The following is a 26607-nucleotide window of genomic DNA, read 5'->3' as shown; positions in this document are numbered from 1 at the left end:
AGCTGGCGCTGTACATATGAAGAGTCCTGCTGCATCTGGCCCAAGGCCCACCTAGTCCAGCATCCTGTTCTCAGTGGCCAACCGTGTACAGTTCAAAAACGGCACCCAAGTGCAACAACCCTCTTCCTACCTGTGGGACCCAGCAACTGTAGCCTTCCAAGGCATGTAACTTTTCTGATCTGCGCTTCCCAATTCTGCCTCTGCGACGCTGCCGCTGATTTACAGGAACAGAGGCTCTGATAAAGCACTTCGCAGCTCCTGCAGTTCGGCTCCCCCCATTTGTACAGCGGGCTTAATAGTTGTTGAATGGATGCCATATAAACACAATGTATTAGTGCGATTAACCGCCTCAAAAATTGCCATAGGATACAGATAGCATGGGAAGCGGAAAGAGAGAGAGAGCCCTGCTTGGGAAGGAGCCGAGCCTGCCAGCCTGACGGTGGGTATCTGCACTGTGGCTGCTGGAAAGCAGCGAGCCCATCGGCAGCTGAATTATTAAACCTTAATCAAGTTACATTGAGTGGGCGACAGCTATTCAATAACGCTCGAGCAATTCCAGCCACACAAGGCTTTGCAGAAAATAAATCAGCCAGCCATTTGATGTACAAAACTGTCCACAAAGAGGGAAGGAGGCAGGGAAAACTGTGTAATTAATAGCGTAGAATTAACATACTGAATGCCAAAAAATAAAATAAAATAAATGTATGAATGTATTTCAGGTGAAGGAAACAAAACTTCATGTCTTTGTTTAAAGGAGTGGAGACAAGACACCTGCTTGCTTTTAGGCCAAGGGTGCAGAATTTTTTTTTTGGCACAAGCGCCACCTTTCCTCACGAGTAACTTTCTGGGGGCCAAGCTCCAACAGTGGGTGGGGCCAGAGACAAAAGTGGGTGGCGCAATAGTTGTGGCTCTTCCTTTTAAATTATTGTTTATTTATTAAATTTATATACTGCCCTTCATCCAAAGATTTCAGGGCAGCTCACAAGATAAAAATGCAGGATAAAGGCAGTAAGCTACATTTAAGCCATTCAAAAGCCAGTTGTCTACATGCATGCGCAGATGCGTGTGCACACAGCCCTTTCCATTCTCTGTCACATCAAGCAAGAAAGATGAGAGGACACCTTTGAGTTGGGCAAAAAGCAATCAGCAAAAGCTGCAATAGACTCCTCCCTCAGGAGGTGGTGGACTCTCCTTCCTTGGAGGTTTTTATGTTCTACAACTCTATGATTACCTAGTTCAATGCTGTTCATGTAGCAGTAAAGGGGTGGTTAAAGGGTCAGTTAAACACATCTTACAGAAGAAAGGAAAGGAGATCTAGGTATACCATGAACTTTAAAGATGTAACCCATGGGTTGAAAGGGAAAGAAGAAATAAGAATAGGAAATCCACCACAGCACACTTCAAAGTACCAAAGGAAAACGCTAAACTTAATCACCAGAAGAAAAACAAGGAAAGGGCCCTGGTTTGTTTGTTTGTTTTATTTAAAGCAAACATAAATCCATCTAGCACAATCGTTGTATTTTAAATGAAACGCTTAATAATTCATAAATGTGTGCAGTGACTTTGTTGCTACAGGAACCAGTTGCCATTAGCAACCTTTCTCAGTACATCCAAGTCTATCACAGAGCCTCCTGTTAACGCCAATATGAAGCGACAAAACTTTCTCTCCTCCATCATCAGATTGGTGCTACTTGCTACTGAATTCATTCCAGCAGTTTAAACTTGGAACTGAAAAGTTCACACACAAGGTATTTCTGCCGCGCAAGCGGACGCACTGCAGCCTGGACGTTGTTTCAAAAGCTGTGCCTCAGTGAGGAGGAAAAGACCAACATCCCACACTTCTCAGCAAACACCTTTCAAGAGTGCGCCGAGGCTGCAAGCCAGCCTATTAGCCATGTTCATGCTTCTTAGTCCCCCATTTCAGAGGCAGAAGACACAGTCTGCTTCATCGGCTGCTCTTCGCTCCTGCTACAAGCTGAGTTATGAGCCTCTCTAGGAATATGTACAAGAGGAGGTCCTGATTGTCATTATGAGCTTATGTCAGGCATCAGAGCAAGAAAGTGTTGAAGTCTTTGCTTCTGAAGGGGAAAAAACATCATGCCATTTCATTGAAAAGTACAAAAATAACAATGATGTTTGGTTATGAGGAGGAAGAGAAACCCAAAGATTGGCTGTTGGTAAAATGTCACAGCCAGGTTGGCAAAACAGGAGAGTTATCTTCCACATGCGAAAAGCTGTTGGAATCCTCTAACCAGAAGGCTTTATTTATTTGCAACGGCAGAAAGCTGGTCCCGTATCCTTCCCAGGCCATCTAACATAGTGTCCAGTGTTTGCTTATTCAACTCTACTGTCAATGCTGAGGTTGTGAAGTCATTCCCACACAAGGCAGCATCTTCCTGAATCTGAAAAAGAAAAAAGATCCCAGAGTTTGAAATCACCATCATATTAATCCCAGCCCTCCTTCTCTTCTGGCAGATTAATATTTCTACTGACAGAGAATAGGGATATTTCCCTATCCTTAAGGAACACAAAATGCCTTTTCCAATGTGCAGCTTCTACCAAACCCAGCCAGGAAGGATGGTTTGGTGGACAAGCCATAAATTCTAAAGCAGGGCTATTCAACAAGATGTCCTCTCCAATATTGTTGGACTACAACTCCCACTAGACCTGACCACTAGGCTCTGCTGGCAAGGACTAATGGGAGTTGGATTCCTACAGCATCTGCAGGACTTGGCTACATCTGCTTTATCTTCTTAACATTCTTGAATTACTATTTATCTAGTCACCTTTCAAAAAAAGGAGTCACAGAAGTCCTAACCAGAGACCAACCCGATGCTTTCCCTCTTCTGGGTTAGCTGACTCATCATACCTTCCAGCTATGTCTGAATGCAGCTTTGCTGCTCTTGAATAAAACACGGTATGCACAAAAAGCTGGAACTTCTGCTTTGCAGTGGATGCAAAGTCCCCATCACTGAACAATCACCACTCCATCAATTAAGTGGGTTGGAGCCACACTAAGTAAGCTACACTTACCGTATTTTTCGCTCTATAGGACGCACTTTTCCCCCTTCAAAAATGAAGGGGAAATGTGTGTGCGTCCTATGGAGCAAAGACGCCATAGCCCCGCGACCCTCTCCTGGCTGGAGAGGTGACGTGCGGCTATGGCAGGAGCCTCTACAGCCCCATGTCACCTCTTCAGCCGGGAGAGCGCGCGCGGGGCTAAAGCAGCCCCCCGCGACCCTCTCCCGGCTGGAGAGGTGACGCGCGGCTATTGAGGCTCATGCCATAGCCGCGCGTCACCTCTCCAGCCGGGAGAGCGCGTGGGGCTAAAGCAGCCTCCCGTGACCCTCTCCCGGCTGGAGAGGTGACGCGCGGCTATGGCAGGAGCCTCTACAGCCCTGCGTCACCTCTCCAGCCAGGAGAGCGCGCGCGGGGCTAAAGAAGCCATAGCCCCGCAACCCTCTCCCTGCTGGAGAGGTGACTATGGCAGGAGCCTCTCCGCTGCGCCTTTCCGCTGCTCCCTGACCTGCTCTTTGGGGCTGGTGATGGGCTTCCCCCGCCCCAAAGAGCAGGTCGAAAGGAACCTGAAGCCTGGAGAGCGAGAGGGGTCAGTGCACACCGACCCCTCTCGCTCTCCAGGCTTCCAAGGTAGCCGCCTGAATGCACCTTAAACGGCACCTTGTTTTAGAGCGGGAAAACAAGAGGGGGAAAGTTCTCCCCCTCTCTGTGCAGCGCCTCCTGCCGCTTCACTGAAGAGGCGCTGGGCAGAGAGGGGGAGAAATTTTTTTCCTTGTTCTCCCCCCTCTAAAACAAAGTGCGTCCTATGGTGCGAAAAATACGGTCGTATGGATCTAGCCCACTTAGTGTGGATCCAACCTAGTTTATGGGATTTTCACCACTGAAATAAATGGGACTTTACACTTAAGTCTTGGTGATACAGTGTGACCTGGTAATAGCGTGAGTAAGCCATCGTACAAGTAGAGCTTCAGAAGCTGTGGGAAACTGTCTAGAGGCTAGGGGTGAAAAACAGTCACAGGCAATCATGTGTCATCACAGATGCTCACAATTTGCAACTGTCCTCTCATTGTGCTGTGGCTTTTCAGTGGTTTCACAACCCCAGATAAGCTGTAAAGCGAAGATAATTTCTCAGCCTCTGGTACACTGCTGATAGGTGGAACTGTGTCGAGCATGGTGGGTCATGAATGGCTCTCAAGAAACAATACCTTCAGCTGCAGCAGGCAGGTAGGGACAGCCATTCTGCTGATACTGTCCGAGGAGGTCTTGATATCTACCCTCCAGTCCAGATCCACAAGCCGGGGCAGGGAAACTGGAATTAAAATGGAATGAATGAACACACAGACCTTTGAATTGTAATTATCAGGATACTGAACACATGGACCGCACTCCAAGGGGTCATTTCAGAGCTATTCAGGGGATATCTCTGTGAGCAAATAAAAAAAAAAACAACAACCCTGGAAGGGTTCACATGCTAATAGTAAAACTGTAGCTTTTATATAAAACTTCATCCTCATGTAAGGTTGGGAAGAAGTGCGGCTCATCAGTAGAGCTTATGCAGGTCAAGGGGGACCAGAGTTCAGAGTCGGAACACCCCAGGCGGATATGGCTCAAAGGATCACAAGACCAAGTCAGACCATTGGTTTTGTCAAGCCCAGTTTTGTCAAGGCGGACTCATAGTGGGTCCCCAGCGTTTCAGGCAGGGGAATCTTGAAGATGCTGGGGACCTTTTGCAAGCATAGCATGTACTCTATCTCAAGAAGTGTTAAATTTTTGGAAAGTCGGATAATTATGATAAATAATGGTCTCCGGGGTGAAAAAAGTCTGTGCTCAGTCAGTCAGCTTTGGCCTCTTCCTAATCAGGTGGCAGGTGATGTGGGTGACCTCCACCCAAGACCGCGTTTCATGCTGGCATTTGGAGGATTTAAAATATGTTTCCAGCATTGTTTGCTGTGTATGTTCTGGCTCTGAAAAGAATATATTGGCTTTTGATCCTGCCAAGATAGACAAGCCATAAATAAGAATCAAGCTGGCTAAAAAGAGCCCCATTTCCCTTGAGAACGCTAAAGGTCAGAAAAGGCTTCTCTTCAAGAAGACAAGAAGGGTCTGACTCAGCCTGTTAAAATGACAGCAGCAGCAGCAGCAGCAACAACAACAACAGAGCATGAACTCTCCACTTTAGCCCCCAGAGCTGTGAAGAGAATTCGGACTAGGCAAGGTGTCCCCAAGATTACCATGTGGTTGCCTGTATGTTGTTACTGGAAGAGGAAGGGAAGGAGCACCAGAAAAGATGAAGGAGGCCCCTGTTGCCTGCCACAGAGCAATGGGGTAATCATTCTCTGTTTCAGCAACGCTTAAAAGTCATACGTAGATTTCTTAACCACTAAGACTGTTTTTAGATTTTTTTTTACATTGTTAAATAAAGTTTATTTAAATCTCATTTCCAGGTAATACTGAAGTGCATGTTTGAGAGCTCCAACACAACGTGATTAAGAAATCCAGTCCCAAGGTTATCCATGCAACGTAAATTTAGCACTGATTACATGTGCATACTCACTACTATTAGTCCTCTCTGATTCTATGAAAATACTCCCATTTTCTTGATCGAACCTTTTTATGGTCTGAAGTAATAGTTAACCATGCATCATGGATCTATAATGGCAAGTTGCCCCTTGATCCTTTGTATTGCTGTATTGTAAAATATTCTGATGACTCAATGAATTTTTTTTTTAAATGACATACATTTCAAGCCATTTTCAATTCTGTAAAAGCCAGAAATTTTGTTGTTTTTAATTTTAAAAAATCAGTTTGCAGGGTGCCAAATTCTGTCGGCGAACATTTGAAAAATTGACAGAGGGAGCACAATTATGACAGTGATCTCATTTTTTAAAAAAGAGTCTTCACAACTATTTACTAAGTCCCACTGCATTCAGCAGGGTTTACTCCCAAATAAGTATATACAGGATTTTGCCTCAGTCCTCCATCCAGTCTGGCCGAACTGACTAGGAGTTACCTTCATGCATTTTTTAAACATCTCTTTCCATCATCGCCCTTCACTCTGACAAGCTTCCAGTTTGAGAGGCACTGTGGGTAGGCACTCAGCAGCCACAAATAAATCAGGTTCTGAAAACCAACCAATGGAAAGAACATGACTGCAATTCTGGTGCCTGCTAACAAAAGGATGCCCTTATACTGCATGGGATATCAGTCCCTGGGTGCCCAGGGACACTTCTACTTGACTGATGACTCCCGGAGCAAAACCTTGACCTTATTTCTAACAGAGCTGCAGAAAGCAGCAATCGTGCAAATGTTTAGGAAGCAAGAAATCCCAAATATTCTGCAGATTGCAATCCTAAACAAACTTATTAGGGAACCAACTCTTATTGAATTCAATGGGACTTGCTTCCAAACAAACATACTTGGAATTGAGGCTTGCTCAATTTATCCAGCAAGTAATTTTAAAAGCTGCTTTTTAATTCAACGCCACAGCTGAAAACCAGCTAAGGATTTTTAACATGGCCTTTATTAAACAACCACCACCAAATCCTAATATCACTACATTTGGGGTTTCCATCTTTATTTTATTGTATTCACATTTCTTTTGCTGCTCAGTAATACTTGCTGAAATCTCTTGCTGAGAATGTCAGTTGGAACCAAAATGGGAAGAGAACAGAAAGCTTCTGTTCCAGAGAACCATATAATTGTAGAGTTGGAAAGAGCTATGATTACATATTGCCAGCAAAACTGGTAGCTGCTAATAGACTTAAGCTTCATAAATCTGTCTTAACTCCTTAAAAAGTCAAGCTGGGGCTCATTAACAAGGAGTATTGTGTATCTGTGATATAAAGAAGCATTTTCTCTTGTTTATTCGGAATCTCCTGTCCAATAAGTTTCATTGAATGACCCAAAGTTCCAGCTGCACAATACACAGAGAAGGAAAAAACCACCCCTTTCTATCTTTTTTCTCCATACAATGCATAAAGCAGTTCAGTGGTGGAACAACTGCTGTACATACAGAAGGTCTCTCGTTCAATCCCCATCATCTCCAGGTAGGTCTAGAAATGTCTCCTGTCTGAAACCCTGAAAAGCCACTGCCCATTAGTGTTGACAGTGCTGAGCTAAGTTGACCAATGGTCTTACTTGGTATAAGGCAGCTTTCTATGCTTCTCTTATCTATCGTGTGAGAACAGACTAAAATAAGTTTGTTCAGGTTCTCTGCACACCTTTTACTCCTTTCTCCAATGATGCAACAGCCAACCTAGCTGGTATCCTGTTGAAATATTTTTTTTTATTATTGTTGGCTTTTTGTTTTTAAAAATACACTCTGCAAATTCTTCTTTTTTTTTCTTACCTTGCTGGCAAAACAAACATAAGTTGACAATGGATGTTCATTTTTGTTCTTTTTATTTGGATAAGACTCCTATTGTCCAAATATTTCTCCATCCTATCTTTTAAAAAACTCTTTAGACTACCATGAACCTTGAAGGCATTATATAAACAACAATAATAGATTCCTTGCACAAAAAAGCATCACCTACAATAGTCCACTTCTCTCTCTCTCTCTCTCTGTCGTCTCGTGCAAAAAAAAGAAAAAGAAAAAGAAAGAGCCAACACAGCTCTAGGACAAGGTGGGAGAGGAATTTATCTAAAACGGTGTTTGAAAAGAAGTCAACCTTGTATTGGCATAAGCTACCATTTGCTTTTCCCCTGCCAGAATTAGATACCAGTCCTCTCGTCCAACATCACAAAGACACCATATGTGCGAGCTGGAAGAGCCAGAGGCAACATAGAAAGGATGCTCAAAAATTAATTCCTTCCACAGCCAAAGGATAAACTTTGTACTGGATAATTGCTAACAAGGCTGCTACATTATATGGTGAACCAAGACCAAGATTCCCACGCCCTACTAATAACTCTGCTGGTAAGTAAGCACTTAACTGAACAAACAAATAAGCAATCACATTTTGCTTTCCTGTTTACTCTTTCTTCCACTTCCTCTGTTTCCTCTGTTGATTTTTAAATTGTAAGCTTCATAGGACAGGAGCCAATCCTCTCATAACATGCACACTGATGGCACAGTTTAGTTGCTGAGGTTTCATTCCACACCTTTTACTAATGAATAGCATGTAGATCCTTGTAACTCGTTCATACAGCACAAACTTTCTATATAGAATGTTGCTGGTCAAAAGTTAGATAAGTAGCAGAGCTAAAAAAGATGGTTTCATACAAAGAACATATGAGGAAAGGAGCTGCCACTACTGACACTATGTAAGTGTGGTGATGATGGTTATATTATTATTATTATTATTATTGCCCTTCATCCAAAGATCACAGGGCAGTTCACAACATGAAAACATATAATACAAAACAAAACAAAAACAAACCAATAATCCCCCTATGGCAAACACATTTAAATGTCCACAGAATGCTTAATCAGCCAAAGGCCTGGTCATAGAAAAACATTTTGGCCCAGCACCTAAAGATACGTAATGAGGGTGCCAGGTGAGTCTCCCTAGGGAGAGCATTACACAAATGGGGAGCCACCAAAGAAAAGATCCATTCTCGTGTTGCCACCCTCCGGATTTCTTGCAGAAAAGGCATATGAAGAAGGGCCTCAGATTATGACTCCAGGGTCTGGGTTGGTTCATTTGAGGGTGGGGGAGATGGTCCTTGAGGTACTGCTTAAGGCTTTAGAGGTCAAAACTAGCACTTTTGGCCTGGAAGCTAATTGGCAGCCAGTGAAGTTGGGCCAGGGTCTGTATAATATGCTCAAAGAGTATTGCCCCAGTGAGCAACCTGGCTGCCGAGTTCTGAACCAGGTTACCAGAGCATAGACAAGAGAAGTTAGGCTATCCCAGACAGGGGCACAGCTGGGCCACCAGAAGAAAAGTTTGGATTTGATATCCCGCTTTATCACTACCCGAAGGAGTCTCAAAGCGGCTAACATTCTCCTTTCCCTTCCTCCCCGATAACAAACACTCTGTGAGGTGAGTGGGGTTGAGAGACTTCAGAGAAGTGTGACTAGCCTAAGGTCACCCAGCAGCTGCATGTGGAGTAGCAGAGACACGAACCCGGTTCACCAGATTATGGTGTACTCTTAACCACTACACCATGCTGGCTAGTGGAAGCTAATGGAAGGCACTCCACATGACTGAGGCTACCTGAGCCTCAAGCCACAGGAAAGGATCCACAAGTACCCCCAAGCTACATACCCGCTCCTTCCTAGGGAGTGTAACCCTATTAAGAGCAGGCAGACTCCCATCCATTCAGTCTAGGGAGCTGCCCACTAACATTGCCTCCATCTTATCTGGATTGAGCTTCAGTTTGGTGCCTCTCATCCAGTCCATTTCCAATGCAAGACAACCTAATAAATACTCCCCATAAATGTAAGGATAACCATTTCAGAAATGGGAACTGCTCCTCCACAAAGCCCATTACTTACTTTGACTGGCTTGTGCTTCATTTCTCCAGGAAGAGCTGAAAAGAGCAGAGAAAACGCAAATATGAACCATTTGTCTTTGAAACACAGAGTAGCAGCAGGGACTGAAGGTGGATTCAGGAAAGCTATTTTCGCCACATGAAATACCATTTTGCAGCCATCAAATCTGAATGAGTCCAAAGCACAAGAGGTTTCAGCCCCACCAGTTTTAATAAACCAAAATTTCGACAAATTCCAATATGTAATGAACTCTATGGAGGGCATTTGATCTGATTCAGAGTGCAATCAGATCCATGTCTACTCAGAAGTCGTATAGAATTCCAATGGGACGAACTCCCAGGTACGTGGGGCTACGGCTCCAGCCTTATTCCACCATTCAGGGAGTGCAAAAGTCACTTCCCATTGAGAGGGACAGGTCATCGCTGCCTGCCTTTAATCCCAGCACATGGTGACCATCTAATTGGGAATCTGGTGTTACCACACACCCAATGACCAGCTAGAAAGCAGGGACAACTGGATAATAGTGTGAAGCCTGACTAACCTACCAATCCACTGCCTTTGGGGGTTTTTTTTTGTCCAACACCACAAACCTGATGGGAAGGGCTGCAGCTCAGTGTCACAGCACATCTTTTGCATGCCAAAAGTCCCAGGTGTGATCCCAGGTATATCCAGGCATGGCTGAGAAAGACTCCTCCCTGAAACCCTGTTTGCCAGTGGAGACAATGCTGAGCTATATGGACCAGTGATCTAATTCTATGGAAAACAGCTTCAATGACACTTACACATTTTCCAGGATTATCTTGGTCAAGAGGTTTTTAAGATTCTGGTGAAATCCTTCTGGAAAGAGGGCGAGAATTTCTTCTGGTGACGTCAGGCCATGATAGACTGTGTGTCTTGTAAGATTGTGCAAAGATCGGATCAGCTGCAAGAGGAACCAGACAGATCTTTCAGCTACAATGTCAACAAAACGTGGCGATCTCTCTCTCTCGCTTTCAACCCAGCACCAACACACTATATCATATATATGCACTCTGCTGCCTGATTCCCATCAGTCCAGTTCACCATTTAGCCTCTGCCCTTTAATCCTGAACCCTGATCTCTCCTTGTCCCCTGAGCTAGAGGCTCTCTTCTTCCTGTTCTGAGCTCTTGCTGCTCAGTCTTTACACCTAACCAGCCCCTCCCTCCTCAGGATGATGATGATCATGATAATTATAATAGATTTATACCCCGCCGATCTGGCTGGGTTTCCCCAGCCACTCTGGGCGGCTACCAACAGAATATTATTAATAAAAAAGCGATAAAACATCAGGATCCGTCAAAAAAGCCAACTTGACTTAATAGTGCAACACATGTCTATTCAGGGGGACTTACTCCCAGATAATCATGAACAGGGTTACAGCCTAAATCTTACCTGACTTGCTTCATTTGGCGTAACCGAGAGACTGGAACATGTGTTCTCAATCAGTTTGTCGGAACCACCTGCAGAGCTAGAAAAGCACTCCTGGCATAATTGTCGAACTACATCCTTTGATGAAGCCTGGCAAAGAGAGATGAACAGTGAGCTTTTTCAAAACATAGGATATGGTGCAGCTCAAATTTATCTTTGAACAAACTAAAGAAAACTAGCTCTCATCAGCTGCCATTAACCATGTAAGCAAAACTGGATCCCATCTACAGAGGTAATAATACCTCTTAATATCATAAACTGAGGGTGGGGGTGGGGAAATAGGAAAGACTATCAATGTCATGTCCAGTTACGGTTATCTATTCTCATTTCTTTTTCAGGCATGGCTCACTGATAACTAGCAATTTAGCTGTGCAACCTTATTTTATAAGTATTTATAAACTACGCTTTCATATATTCTGGAGGTGCAATGCAATGGGACTTAATTAACACAATTGTGAACACAGGATTGTGAATGTAAAAAGAGCCCTACTGGATCAGGTCAAAGGCCTATTTAGTTTAGCATGCTGTTCCCACAGCGGCCAACCTTCAAGCAGGACCAGAGTGCAGAAGCACTGTCCTCACTTGTTACTCCAAGCAACTGGCGTACATTGGCATACTGGCTCTGACAAGGGTGGCAGAATGTAGGACTATCAACAGCTACTAGCCATGATGGCTCTCTTCCATGAATTTCTGTAATCTTCTTTTAGAGCTGTCAAAGTTGATGGCTGTTACTGCATTTTGCGGGAGCATGCAGGAAAATGTTAAATTTCCAACATTCAGTATCATTGGATAGCCCTAAACAATCCAAAGGATATCGCCATTTTTTGAAGGGCGGAGGGAGAAAGGGTATTTAACCTTACATGTCAGCGTCAATGAAAAATCCCACGCATGTAGCCTATAAAATGTGACACAATCTTTCTAGGCATGCATCCTGGTTGATTTTCAAATGGAAGAATGAATCCATTGAAAAAACGATTCTGCTAACAAACAGGTTCTTTGAAGGAGGGGAGGAAATAACAGTGACTTCAGTAAACTTCAATCTGATCAGAGCTCTAATTCTGGCTCCACCATGACCTCATTTGAACAGCTTTCTTTTCTTTTATTTTCTTTTTTATTTATAATTTTCAATTTTATACATTTCAAGAATTTTGTACTCATTTTAACGTTTTGAAACTTGACTTCCTTCCCCCTCTTTCTGCAGTTCCTTAAATTTATTTTTTACATGTTCTGCATATTCCAAATTAACTTACTCCTTTATTCATCTATACTCTTATAAAGCTGCAGATTATTATAGTAATCCTGCCAATGTTCTTGTCTGTTCACAGTTTATTTGTAAATATTCAATAAATTCTTCTATAAAAAGTTTGTTATCTTGATTTCTCATTTTTGTATCCATTCTTCTTTCGCTGGGTCTTCTTCAATCATCTGAAGGGCTTTCGACAAATCCCTTTTTAGCCACCGTCCCTGTCCGACCTAACTGCCAGGGTTATAGTAAAGATACATTAAAAAATGTGCAGCACTTTGGACGTTAGCAGTGCCATCGCGGTCGAATGATATAAATACTGTAACTAATTTTCAATATCACCCTTTCACCCCCCACAACGTGCTTTATACATCATTAAAAATTATCAGAGCTGAGAGATCTTGCAGTAAACAACAACTGCCCTCAAATAAAGAAATATGCACCTACTTTCAGCAAGATCTGAAGCGCCGCGAAATCCTCCTCGCCCACTGCAGCCATACTTCCTTCTCTCATGTGACCTGATGCCACCCAACATCGGAAGAAGAGAGGGTGATTGTAGTCACGTGGCAGCTTGTTTAGGCTGCTTTGCATTGTGGGAGCTGTAGTCCTTAGGTAAGCCTGACGGAGGAGGAAGCTTGTTAGGCTGCTATGGGGAAAGTATCTGTTTGGCAACGGAAGTCGTGAGGCCCATTTCCCTGGCGCAGCTGGTTCGTTTTTCCTTAACCTGCGCAAGAGAAGCTGTGTGACCCTGCGTCAATTTTACAGGGCTGATAAATGGCGAGATACTTAGTCTGATTGTTAAAATTCGGGTTGCACCAATAGATGCCTGCTTCGCAAGATGCAAATCAAACCAGTTTGATTTGAAACCTTGACCGAGGAGAAAACGAAAGACGCGAGCGCGCGCGTGTATTTATGTGGAGACCGCGTATCTCCAGAAAACAAAGGGACTATTAAAGAAGGAAAAAATGTGGAGTTAATTTCTCTCATAGAAACAAAGGAGGATGCTTCTGCGGTGTCATATCACCGATTCATCAAGTTCAGTACTGGCTTGGCATGATTTCTCTTCCAGATTCCAAAGCAAGGAAACCACATCTGGAGATGCTAAGGATTGAATCTTTTGCATGCAAAATATGCACTCTTCTTCAATGTTGCAATCCTTCTCAGGCACTAGAAAATGATAACATGCCCATAGCTACTAACTTTCTTTTAGGTGGGCCCTCATTTGAGCTCCAGGTTGCCATTATTTTGTGGGAGGGTTTCAGCGGCATCCTGACAGAACGGGCTTGCACAATTGAAGTCAGATTCTGTGCTCTTCTTCAGCAAAGTCGCGTAAAGAACATGGTGACTTTTTGTAGTAAAAAGTGATGGGGAAATGCACTAGTGTTGGAAGGGGCCCTGAGGATAATCTAGTCCAACCCCCTGCAAGGCAGGAATATGCAGCTGTCCCATACGGGGAATCAAACCTGCAACCTTGGCATTATCAGCATCATGCTCTAACCAAGTGAACTATCCAGGTTAGAAATCGTATAACTTCAGCAGAAACAAATTGGGATGAACCGTCAAACAGGTTGTCTGGAGGCAACCCAATAATTTGTTTTCTAATTATTTGTAGATTTAAAAAACAAGTAGCATGCCAGTAATATTTTGCCTGTGCCCTCATGGCTGCAATATAGTCAATAAATCAACACTTATACAATACAGCATATGGTATAAATAGGGGGACATTTAACCCCCACCTCCAGTGTTTTAGTCCATAATTCTGCTGTCACAGCCTACTTTTTCAATCTGCAGCTCTCACTCCCAAGTAAGTGCTCATGGGTTTAGGACAGTTTTCCTAGAATGGCTTCACATGAGTGGGAGAGGGGTGCCATTTGAGCTGTGAATTCTGTTTTGATTGCAAAGGGCTTTCTGAACAAGGGAAGGGGCCTTAGCTCAGTGGTAGAACACCTGCTTTGCATGCAGAAGGTCCCAAGTTCAACCCCTGGCATCTCAAGGTAGTGCTGGGAAACTAGAACAGGAGCTGGTTAATGTGGACAATACGGACCTAGATGATAGACCAAGGATGATCTGACATCGTATAAGGCAGTTTCTAGTATTCCTGTTCCAGTAGCTGGATGTCTGAGTCCTTATTGACATGTGACATCAGAAGCAGAACCTGCCTGCCCTCCCTTAGCTACATTGGGCATTGTGCTGTCTTCAGACATTCCAAGGGAAGTTAGAACAAAGATTCATAATAAATGCTTCTTGAGCACATTCTCTGTATACCTTAAATTACTGTCTGTCCTCCACCCATATTGAAGATCAGGGAGGAGCCCACGCTTAGGCAGGCACCTCCAGCTGGGACTGGGAAATGCCCTGTGCAGAAACCTGGAGATCTTCTTCCAGTGTTGACCGTACCAAGCTAAATGAACCAATGGACTGCCAGTATAAGGCAGCACCGTATGTTCATCTTCCTATGTGATCAAGCCCCTGTTGGCTCAGATTAGACTTTTATAGGCTAGTGCTGTTCAAACAGAGCAACAATGGAATCCAGCTGTGCCCCATGTGAACTAGGCATGTGCCTTAAAACAGTCCCCAGAAACCTCTGCCATGTGCCAGATGTATCCTGCAAAAGGTACCCTAGAGTGGGATATCTGAAAGCTACTGCTCTAGGTCCTAGAGGCTAGTGAGTAAATCTTCCCATGCAAGAAAAGTTCAGATCCCATTTCTGTGAGCAAGATCTTCTTCTGCCCTATTTAATTCATCTCTCTCCCACCCACAGTGCCTTAAATATTACATATTCCAAAGACTTCTTTATTTCTGTGTATCTTTCAAACTGCTGGCAACACAGGTTTCATTTGCATTTTTCTCCTGAAATAAATCAAAGATTGCATCTAATCAAACACACAAAAGTTGTTTGCACTGCATTGGAAATGCAGGACTATCCTAAGGGATGGGCTCCTGTTTGCAGAAGTCCTGGGTTCAATTTCAACTTTCTCTAGATCAGTTACAAGAGTAGAAGAAATGCCAAAGAAAGTATAATTTCTCCTGGTTTTTTTTTTTTTTTAATGAGCAGTAGGAAGAGAGATTCCTGAGGGAGCTGTTTGAGAGTATCATTTTACCATCTGCGGCCTCTTGAAATTAATTAAGATTGATCAGCTGTGAGGAGGGACCACTTATATGGATTCCTTTGAAACATTAAAGAGACTTTAAGGAGACTGTGTAGTAGAAAGCATTATCTGCAATGTGAAAGAAAAAGCTCAGACATTTTCTATGCAGCTTTTCGCACATAGAATTGCTATGTAGCTGGTTAACAGATTTCTGGATGTACAGGCTCCTTGATTTCTCAATCAAAAGTGCATGTGCAGAGTCCATCTTTCTATACCTTGGGCATATGTAATATTGATTTGCACAGTCTGAAGTTGTGGTTTATTTCCTGACTCTGAATTGTTCTGTCTGGAATAACCCTGGTTAAATTCCTTGATTGTCCTGTGTGGTGTACTTCTAATAGTTGCTCTGTTATCAGAGTTCAAAATTATTTCGTTTGTGGGGGGTGGGGGTATATGATAGCAACCCTGACACTTCTCCTGTTAAAAGGATTAAGCAGTTTTGAAGTGAATTTGCACACAGACAAGAGCTAACCATAGTTTTGGCAGCTGTGGGCTTGGTGGATGCCAGGAGAACTGGCTTTATATATAGCAATCTATTTCTTTTAAATAGATTTAGAGTTAACCAAACAGCATAAAAGTGTGTTGTGTAATATTGGGCTGCGTTCAGTCAACCTAAATCCTACTCAGAGCAGAGCCGTTGAAATTAAAGCACATAAGTTAGCCATGTCCATTAATTTCAATAGGTTTACTCAAAGGAGGACTAATGTTGAATACCTCTCATTGTGTCTGTAATTATCTGCACATCTAGCAAATGCTTTTCTCAACTCTGCTTAAACAGGTACTTTGGTTAAAAAAGCGAAAATTCTGGCGGCAGTGCTGGACACTTTTATTATGTGGTTGATCTTGTCTCAGCTGCATCATACCCCACGCCACCCTGCTATTTTTCTAGAAAAAGAGGTGCCGGAATTCACCATGAACACATTCCTTGTTCTCTTATAACGGCAATGGTGCCCACCTGATAAGTGCTGGAACTGAGTCCTGGTGAGTTCCAGTGGAAAAAAGCCACACACACACAACTCACACACTCATACACACATACTCTCCTGAATAACTTTTAAGGACATTGACTGAGACTGCTTCCACACTCATATACTTGGCTTGTTCAACAAGGATGTTTTGCTGTCACCATTATCACTTTTAATGTGCTACTATTGCTATTTTCAGTGTTTCCCCTAAGGCATCGGTGTTGCTTATTAGTACTAAACTAGCCACCACAAATATTTCCAAACTGAAGGGTCATACAAATAGGACTAGTTAGCAGCATGGCTAGAATGCCTGTTGCAGAGAAGAATATTTTTGTATTTAGTATCATAGTATGATGTGCATCATTTGGACTCATTGGTTGTGTCATTCCCAGGGATGCTTGCTTATTGATTGCAAAAGCTGGCTGACGTCTTTTTCAAGGTCTTGGGCTCCCTCCGGTTCCCCACTCTCACTCCATTCATCTCTTTGAACTGTATTCTCTTTGCAGTGATTACTGCAGCTCATTGCCCGATGTCCATTCATAGGAAATGCATTACCTTTTATCTTGATCGGATCACTCAGTCCTTGGGCTATTATCTAATTGCATGCTGTCATTCTGAAGGCTCTCACCCATCTTTCGGATATTACCTCCCTTCCTTTGTGGGTGGGATTTAGAGGCAGCTCGACCCTCCTATAAGGGACAGCAAGGCAGCAGCTTCCTGAGATGGCAGATTTTGGATATCATGAAAGATAGCTGATGGTTTTGCCCTATGGGGCACAACCTACAGGGAAGTCCCCACCAAAGTGAAGAGCACTTGTGGTTTTGCATAGTCTCCATGCATTCCAATGTTGCTTGCATAGGAGAACTTCCTAATGGACTGTATAAACCAACCTCTCATGCACCATCCTTTAAAAATAATTATTACTGGAAATTTGTAGCTAAAGATTTGGGTAGATAGTTAAAATGGATTTTAGGCTGCATAAACCCCAGAAATGGGCATTATGGGAAAGTGGCAGCGGTAGGACTGGGCATGGGAGACATATGCTGGGTCTTAACTTTGTTCAGCTCAGTCACGCAATCCAGCAACCCAGCTGAACTTACACTGGCGAAAAGGGTGGTGTAAGTCAACATCTATTTGAAAGGTTCATGGGACTGCATTTTGGTTGCTTTGCGGCTATTGAATGAGGACTACTATTTGCGGCACAGCAACACAGGAAGAGCAACTATCCTGCCTCCACACAGCTGTCTAGGGTGTCAATGGGTTGGTGTTTTTCTTGGCCCCTACAAAGGGCAGCTTTTAATTGGTGACCACCTTACAGCAGTACAGTCACTTTTATGTTCAATCTTAGCTTTGCTTATCTCAACGAGGCACGCACTGGTGAGTCAGGATTGCCAAAGACAGGACAACACATTTCTGGATCATGATTGGTTTGGGGAGGAATGTTTGTGTTCTCACAAGTGGTTCCAATGCTACTTTCACAGATCCCCAGCTAGATGATGAAAATTGAGAGTAGATGTAATATCTGGCATATAATAATATCAGAACCAAGGTGGTTCTTTGGTCATCCCATATTAGGCCAACCATTTTAAAAAAATTGCTTTCCTCAGAGGAGGCTGAAAAAAGAGTGGCCTTTGCTGTTTCAAATGGTGACAATGGAACCTGTGGTTCTAGGAGCACTCAATTCCCTTACACTGTTACTGTGAGCAGATGTAACATTCCATAAGAGCTACCAGATGCCAAAATTTGGCAGGACTTCAAGACCTTTATTTTTGTGCAATAGGGATCTGATCCACTTAACGTCATCATGAAGAAGAGATACTCTAAAAGTTAATGGCTCTCATCTAGTACAAGGACTGGCTTTCCTCAACTGTGTTAAATTCTCTGCAATAGTACCTTTCAGTTTAGGACCAGCCATGTTCTTGTGGCTTTCCAAAACACAAGATGTCCAGAGATGAAAAGGCAATTTACATTTGTTTTCAGCAATCCAGTATCCAGTGAACCTGCCCATGGCACAATATCAGTCCCAAATCTAAGTATGGGTCCTTGGGGGACAATTTCACAAAGCAAAGATGAAAAGGCAGCATTATCATTTTACAAAGCATTATCGTTCTCAGTGGGTTTATTTCCAACTAAACATGTCCATGGGTTGGGTAGCAATTGCAGTGAACTTGCAGTGGGCAAATCCCCATATCTGAGCATGGTCCACTCACCCATCTTCACCTTATTGGCCTGTTTTTGTGCATGATAAATTTAGTGAAAGAAGCTAATGGTTGATTATGAGTTTATTACCTCATGTGAGGAAGTTTCAACTGAACTGATCATTCTAACAGGCTCCATATAACTAGGCATCATTGAAAGGAAAGATAAACCCATCTGAACTTTGTAGGTGAGGATGATACTGAAATTTTATTTGTACTGTCCATGAAATATAAGGTTTCTCTGTCCTTCAACTGATTAACATTTGGAAAATTTAGAAGAGAGGTGGCAATGATGGTCATTTCCAGTGGCTTCCAGATGAAAAGCCTTGATGAAAGTTTTTGTAGCTCACTTTCACTTTAAATATGATAATAGTTTGTGTCAGACAAGTGAAAGAAAAGAGAAAAGTGCTCTCAATATGGACATACACCTCTTGGTTTCAGACAAAGACAAATATCATGTAGAAGCAGCTGGAAGGAATTTCCTTTGCTTGACTGTGATACATCTAAGCTACCAGATCACCTAAAGGAAAGTCAAGACAACTCTTGATATTATTTTGTCCCCTAAAGGACTTGAGACAACCGTCCAACCTCTCTGGTACCAACATGCAGCACAAACTATTCCTGTAAGGATTTAAGCTGATTGGGAGCACCATATTGGTGCTGGTTTATAAAGTGTCTAATTATGGTTGTAAAACATCACCACTGATAACATAATTCAAAGCCAGAGCTGCTCCTAGGAATGCCCCACTCATTTGAGGAAGCTGAAAACAGGAACCTTCCAAAGGTCATTTTACATGTTTAATAGCACTTTCTCCTCTTTTTATGCTCTCAGAAACCCTGTGAAGCAGACTAGGCTGAGACACAGAGCATTCAAACAAAGCCTCCCACACGTTCAACGAAAGTGTGATGCGGAAAGCCCCTGCCAACCACACATTGACACTGATGCTCCCGTTGATTGTGCTCTTCCTTGCACCCTGTTGCAGCCTGCATGCATTCAGTGGTCTGGGGAAAAGGGTCATGTTATCACCACCGAGGGAAAGATCCCAGGAGAGAGAGAGAGAGAGAGAGAGAGAGAGAGAGAGAGATGGCAGAAAATGGCTCCAGAATCCTGATGAGTTGGTTTGTTTCGATATCCTTTTATTGTGATTTTATTCATGTATTCAATTTTATTTGTACGCCACCTTAAAGGCGGAATATACATAAATAAACATGTGCCTGGCCAATCAGGGGTCCCAGTTGGGTGGAAGAATCTGACAGCCTCCTTATCTCTAGTGCCCAAGTTGTGAGCAGTGATGGCATTCCTACTACATTGCATGTGTGCACTCCTTTTGGGGGGCCTGGGGGTAAAAATAAGGTGCTGATACTCATATACATAAAAGTGTGGTGGGTGCCAACACAAACCAGGTCTCCCCAGTTCACATCCGATTTCTCTACCGCTACCTAACACTGGCTCCCTGTTATTGCTTTAATGAAATTAACCGTTTTACTTGCTTTTTGATACATATCTTCTCTACTCTTGTTTAATCCAACTGGCCAAATCCTTTAGAAACTTTAATTAATACCCAGAACCCTTGTAATATCATGATTCTTTATAGAAGGGTAAGACACCGTCAGGTCGATTAAGCACCCAATTGAGCCTGAGTTGGGGAAAATTGGTGTAGCGGTCTCTGATCAATGGAAACACTTCAGTTTAATAAAAGGTGAATGAAAGCAGGTTTCTGTTTGCCTTGGGACATTTGTTGTTGTTGTTATTGCAGCCCTTTGCAATTGGCAAATTAGGGAACTGAGCCAAGCTCTGAGAAGGAGGAAGGCAAAAATTGACTTGAAACTGAGGCAATTTTTAAACTTCCTCCCGTGGAAAACAGAAACAACAAAAGTGAACAACGTGAAGGAAAAGAATGTGATGGATGCTTGCTTTGAAAAAAGGTTTAAGAGTGCAGTTTGAAGGTTAAGGGTGGTGGGGCACAGCTGAAGGTGTTTTAACCGCTCATCTAATGCCCTGCTAGGCTGTCTGGCTGCTGCAACAGAAGTGACGTTGGAGCTGCATTCTTCTGACCCTCAGTACATTTTGCAGTTGCTTTTTTTTTTTTAATTACTCCTGGTGGAAACAATAGAATGGAAAGAAGAAGGGGAGATGTAAACCAGTCCCTGAGCCAAGTTCCCGAACTGTTCCCAACATGCCCCCCCCCTTACTTAACTAATGTCAGTGTCACGGCCATGGTATGTGTGACAGTAGCTCACTTTCCTCAAAATCACTTACGATCCTAGCATTGCAGAAAGAGCACTCCAAAACTTCAGCTGTCAGTACTACAAATCTCTTCAGAACAGATTTCAGAGGAAGACAGCGCTAGGGAAAGGAATAAAACCTCAGAAAGTGACATGGCTATAGATTAACCTGAGCCCATCCAGATTAGCATTCAATGAAGTGAGCTCTAGTTCAAAAAATGGCCATAACAGAATTTGCACATCTTTAAGGTGCCACAAGACCTTATCATTTACGGTATATTTCTTATACTGTGACTCACCGTCATTCCAAACACATGGTTGGAATGAGGAAACAGTGCAGGGGATAAGGAGAATTGGAGATACTTGGGTTCAAATCCGTATCCTTTATTTTAATTATTTATTGATTTAACGTATTTCCATCCCGCCCTTCCATTTAAGCAAGAGAAACACCGCCACCATCACTTAGGGTGACTTGAAACCAATTTTGAAAACAATCGCAAACATCTCAACAAGAATTTAAATACTGAAAGATGGCACAACAGATGAGCACAACCTGGGCTAGTTCTATAAAAAAATATCAGAAATACTTTCAGCTTGGCCTGCCAAAAGAGGAAGGTCCTCATCGGGCGACAGAAACCCATCAGAGAGGAAGCAAGACAACCACGCCAGGCTGGCTATTTAGGGGTGGGAATCAACCACATACCAGCAAACTCAGGTTGCACAATTACAGTTGAGTGGTTTTTGTGCAATATGGCCATTTCCCTGCAAAGCCAGACACTTTGTGATTGGGAAAGTGATGGGGAAACACACTGGAAAGTGTGGGAGGGCAATGGTAAGACACAGCATTGTCCAACATCCCCATAAATTGGAACGCACGCTCAATAAATAGCCTAACCTTCCTGTAACTTGTGTGCAAAGAAATCAGGAGCAATGCTCAATAAACAGGTTGTCTGGAAGCAACCACTGAGTAAGATGGTCCAACCCCCTAGGTGTTGCCACAGAGAAGGCTCACTGCTGTATCCCTGCCAAAATTACCTTGGATACCAGCAGGATTGTGAGTAGAGTCTCTTCAGTACAGGTGTAGGGAACCTTTGGCCCTCCAGATGCTAATGAATGACAACACCCATCACCCTGACGATGCTTGCTAGGGCTGATGGGAATTGTAGTTTAGCAACATTTGGAGGGCCAAAGGTTCCCCAATCCCGTTTTTGTGGATCTTAAAGAGCAGGCAGGCAACCAAAGACAGCCATTTAGGTGTCCTGATCCTAATCTGTGTTTCAGAGCTTCATATAGCCATGAAATTTGCTTGGCGCTCTTGGGTCCTTTATAATCTCTCTGTTTACCCTTTCTCGCTGTGAATATAAAATGGAATTGAGCTGAGAAATGTGTGTGTTGCTCTGAGCCCCTTGAGAAAGGGCAGGCGGAAATGTAAAATATTTTTTCAGAGGTAATATAATTTCAAAAGTTATTCCACCACATTACTCACTGTGTGCCTGTATAAACTTTTTAAAAAACAGTAAAAACAACAAGAACAAGGTTTTGCATCCAGGCAATTTAAACATAATCAGAGGGTCTGTTTTCTCTAACCAATATATATTATGTAAATTAAGAGGGTGGGGGAAAGGTATAATTACATTTATTTAATAATAATTCTTCTACCATAATTTGCATGTTTTAGGCTTCTGGCTACATGCACAAATCAGAAACAAATATAATAATCAGTACATGGAAACAGAAACAAAGCTGTACTAGAGTCGGGAATTAGGCTATGTGAATGAAACACAGCATTTAAAATTCCATTCTCATTACGTTTGTCTTTTGAAAGCATTCCTCTCCTTGTGACTTACCAAACCTCTTGATTTGTTAACTTCACTGCTTCCAGTCTTTGCCACGAGGTGTCACTGGTTTGCCCACCCATGGGACTTACCCACTGCTGTCATCTTGTTCCCTTCCTGTTAAAGAGAATTGAATGCCATTGCTCATTCTGATCAAAGTTGGAAACAAACAGTGAGATGTGGAAATGAATGCGACTTGTGAAAATGTTGATATGGAGCTGGAGGGAATGGTATTCCGTAAACATCAGCTGCTTAATTCTTTTTCAGTTTTGAAAATAATGAATTTAGCCTGTGCTTGAGGCTCTGCCACACCATTAGGCAGCTGCTCCAGATGGCAGATATTGTGAACCATTAAAGAGCAGCACACTGTTAGTTATTTAATTGACTATGATATTTTTACTTCTGGTAGGTGCCATTTGGATTTTCTACCTCAAGCACCAAGCATCTCAGAATTGGCTTACGGCTCTGGACAGTGAATAGGCACAAGAGGCATAAAGAAGAATTCTCCAAAGGTGAGAGCTCGCAGCCTGCTCTGCATATATCAGGAGCCATCAACATGCTGCCCGCAAGCACACATGTGCCCACAGAACCACCTCCCGCCCTGAAATTAAGCTTGAAAGAAGCATTCTGTTACTGGGATCCAGTGTGGTGTAGTGGTTAAGAGCGGTAGTCTCGTAATCTGGGGAACCGGGTTCGCGTCTCCGCTCCTCCACATACAGCTGATGGGTCACCTTGGGCTAGTCACACTTCTTTGAAGTCTCTCAGCCCCATTCACCTCACAGAGTGTTTGTTGTGGGGGAGGAAGGAAAAGGAGAATGTTAGCCGTTTTGAGACTCCTTAAAGGGAGTGAAAGGCGGGATATCAAATCCAAACTCCTCTTCTTCTTCTTCTACTGCCAAGAGAACAGGCCGTGGTGTGAGTTGCAGGGCATGCCAAGTTTTCAAATGCCCCCCGAAAGTTAGCAGCCCCTGGCATGGGTCAATGCCATGGATTGGCTGGATGTAGAGGCACCAGCTGGGGAACCCCTAAGGGAACCCCCAGGGGAAGAAGGTCAGAGCCAGGGGACTGGTGGTGGGACAACAATGAATGGGCAGAGGAAGAGAAGAGAGCAGACTGGAAGGAAGATGTGTCAGAAGCAAAAGAGGGGTAACAGGATTTAGTGAGCAGGAAGAGGCTGGGGCAGAGAGCAGGCCAGGTTCAGATGCAGAAAAGGAGGCTGGAGAGGAGAGGGCCAAAGATGCATACTCCTCCTCCTGCTGAGACCAGCTCCCCTCTCCCTTGGTCTCCTAGAACACACAGAAAAATGAAAAGGGCAGAGGAGAGATTGGTTGAATGCAGGCACAATCTACATCTACTTGGAAAAAACCCTGGAGGAGAAGGGACCTAGGAAGTCCTTGCAGCTGCCTCAATGGGCAAGAACTACTGGAAAGAGTTCTGGGATTACTAGGTTTGTATTGTTTTGATTTTTGTGAATAAAGAGTTAACTTCACAGAGACCAGTGGGGTTTTTTTTATTGCAGACCTTCACCTGACTCCAGCTCCTGACATTTAAACTGTGCTGATCTGCTATAAGGCTTGGTCTAAAAATTAAGAAGCAAACAGATGAAATCAATGTTCCAAAGCTCTTCTGGCCTCCGACCATACAGAACGTACAAAATATAACACCAGATGAAACAATTGCCTCTCTTTTAAAAGGCCATATATTTGGGTAAAAATTCCATCTGAACCACAGTCTATTACGTGGTAAATGAAGCTTGCTTAGCAAAAATTAATACAGGCATTTTCTCCAGAAAGCAAAACAGTTACCACTATGTACCAATTCATTATTCTAATTCCCATCCCTGGATCAGGAATGTTATCATAATTAACAGCAGCAGCTGTCTGGGGCCTGAAACTCACAGAGAGGCATATAACGGAAGAGATGTGCTAGAGACATCAGGAGGAGATGTTTGCGTGGCAGAGCCATCTGTCAATCTGTCACTCCTCTGCTCTTTGGGGGATGAGTCAGAGCTGTCTTCAAGCAAGTGTCTGAATGGCAAATGCTTGACCATTACCCCTCTGGCAGATTTTGTAGCTGTGCCACTCTTGACTGAGACCAGCAAATGCCACTATGCTGCACCAACTCAGAAACAGCAGAGTGTCATCACAGCTGCCTCTATGTACTCCCTCTCATTGCTTGCCCAGTTGGGGAAGAATCATGGGATCCAGTACAGTTGCCAAATCTTGGCCCATTCCATATATTCCCTGAAATAGCACCATAAATCCTGCTGCAGTGATTCTTTAATGTGCTGTGAAGCACTGGGTCTGCTGGTTCTGAATTCTGCATCATCTTCTGGCAGACGAGGTAAAGGGAACTTGCAAATTGTGGTGGAAGGAAGATGGGGAAAAGAAGTGGGAGGGGGGTTATTGGTTTGTTCTGTTCTTGTTTTTATTATGTATTTTGCATTGTTATCTTGTGTTTTTGTGCTGCAAACTGCCCTGAGATCTCCCAATGAAGGGCAGTATCCAAAGTTAATGATAAATAAATAAAGTTGAGAAGACACAGAGGGGTGATCAGAACAAGAATTCCCTCCCCATCATTTTTGTGTAAGGTTCCACTTGGATCTGGGGGAGGCTAAGATGCCTAACCACCCCCTTATTTATGAAGTCATTTATTTAGATTTTTAGCTGGCCAGATCTCAAGGGGCCTGAGCAGATCTACGAGTACCATATATTAAAACATGCAAAACCTAGCTAGTTAAGATCAGTGGAACGAACAGATAACCATTGTTATCTGAGATAGTCAAGAACACATTATTTTCAATGACTTGCCCAAGCGCATAAAGCAAGTCGGTGTCAGAAGAACTAACCGCCCTGGTTAAGCAGTGCGGAGGTGCAGTTCTTTTGTACAGAGACCTCAACTCTCACCTTACCATCCTTTTTTTCTGCTTGGAAATCCACATGTAAGACTAGAACTTTGGGAATGTTCCTCAGTTTGAGCTGCGCCAAGGACTCTCCCTGGGATGTTGCGCTCTTGTTTTTCTCTGGCTGGTACACTGAGCAAAGAAGCTGATTTCATCCCTCATTGTCACAATGAGGGTATTATACTCTGAACTTTAATTCAAAACACCATTCAACAAAGAGAATCTTGTCACGCAGTGCCAGGGTCTGGACTGAGGGAGATCTTAAGGCACAATCAGGTGCATAAATGGTTTCCTTGCTGTCTGGTTAAGTACCGCTTCCCACTTAGGGTCCCATTGCTTTGATAAGAGAACGTATTTCTGGCATGCCATCTACATTATAGTGAAGGTTTCCTGTTTATTTTACATATCCTCTGGGCCATTGCAAGAAGTACTTCCCTCCGACAAGCTGAAGGACAATATAGATGCATCGTTTTCGTGTGTTAAGTCAGGGCTGGGGAATATCTGACTGTGTGCACATTACTGGTTTACAATGCAGGCTGGCCATTCTTTTTCTCAATTCAGCTGGTTTTTGGCAAAATGCAGTATTTCATAAGAAGCGACAGGATCAATACAAAATAGGTATAGATTGTGACTAATGTCGTGTGTACACTACTTCCCAAGCCAGTGATGGTAGTGCACTGGATGCGTAGTAAATGGGACGGTGCTCATAGGCTACATTCACACCATACATTAAAAGCACTATGATACCACTTCAGGTGGTCATGGCTTCTCCCCAAAGAATTCTGGGATATGTAGTTTGTCAAGGGTGCTGAGAGTTGTTAGGAAACCCCTCTTAATCTCACTGAGCTATGATTCCCAGAGTTCCCTGTGAAAAGGGATTGATTGTTAAACAGCTGTGGGAAGGGAATTGGCATTTCCTAGCAACCCTCTGCACCCTTAACAAACAATGGCTCCCATCATTATTGGGGGGGGGGGGTTCATGACTGTTTAAAGTGGAAGATGGCATGGTGTGAAGGTGGCCACAGTCTTTTATCAGCCTGATGGCCACATTCCTTATGGATATCCTTTCAGGGGCTAGACAGGGCCAGAGGCAATGGATGAGGCTCTTGCTTTTGTGCAGTAGGCAACATTCCAGCCCCACCAAAGCCAGAGGTTCCTACATGCCCCCCTATATCTCTCCATCCAAGC

The 26607-nt window shown here is 43.3% G+C and overlaps 1 protein-coding gene and 3 long non-coding RNA genes across 4 annotated transcripts in view; 2 read left to right on the top strand and 2 right to left on the bottom strand.

Annotated features, from left to right (window-relative positions):
• Positions 1-26607, bottom strand: part of LOC310689190 — a 606488-nt gene that overhangs the window by 353501 nt on the left and 226380 nt on the right. The window lies entirely within an intron of this gene.
• On the bottom strand, positions 1464-12696 carry COMMD9 (COMM domain containing 9). The gene is made up of 6 exons (XM_083481355.1): positions 12592-12696; positions 10866-10991; positions 10237-10376; positions 9458-9492; positions 4224-4327; positions 1464-2402 (listed from the first exon to the last, which is right to left on the bottom strand). Exons 1-6 carry the CDS (start codon positions 12655-12657, stop codon positions 2262-2264), a joined length of 612 nt encoding a protein of 203 aa, XP_083337481.1. The 5' UTR covers positions 12658-12696; the 3' UTR covers positions 1464-2261.
• On the top strand, positions 12760-19517 carry LOC310696224. Its single transcript, XR_014520489.1, has 3 exons — positions 12760-12851; positions 13535-13658; positions 19289-19517. It is a non-coding gene; the product is annotated as an uncharacterized lncRNA (long non-coding RNA).
• Positions 19522-23975, top strand: LOC310696261. The gene is made up of 3 exons (XR_014520502.1): positions 19522-19575; positions 22927-23029; positions 23808-23975. It is a non-coding gene; the product is annotated as an uncharacterized lncRNA (long non-coding RNA).

Source organism: Podarcis liolepis (assembly GCF_965112155.1).
Source record: "Podarcis liolepis genome assembly, chromosome: 1".
NCBI classification, from domain to species: Eukaryota; Metazoa; Chordata; class Lepidosauria; order Squamata; family Lacertidae; genus Podarcis; species Podarcis liolepis.
Note: the sequence above shows the minus strand (reverse complement) of the source record. Positions and strands in the feature narration are given on the sequence as shown.

Excerpts from the sequence above, each read along its gene's own strand:
- COMMD9 (XM_083481355.1), bottom strand. The coding sequence starts at position 12,657 with ATGAGAGAAGGAAGTATGGCTGCAGTGGGCGAGGAGGATTTCGCGGCG. Across the intron at positions 10,992-12,591 it reads CGCTTCAGATCTTGCTGAAA|GCTTCATCAAAGGATGTAGT; the intron begins GTAGGTGCATAT and ends TCTCTTTGCCAG. Across the intron at positions 9,493-10,236 it reads AAGATAATCCTGGAAAATGT|CTCTTCCTGGAGAAATGAAG; the intron begins GTAAGTGTCATT and ends TGCTCTTTTCAG.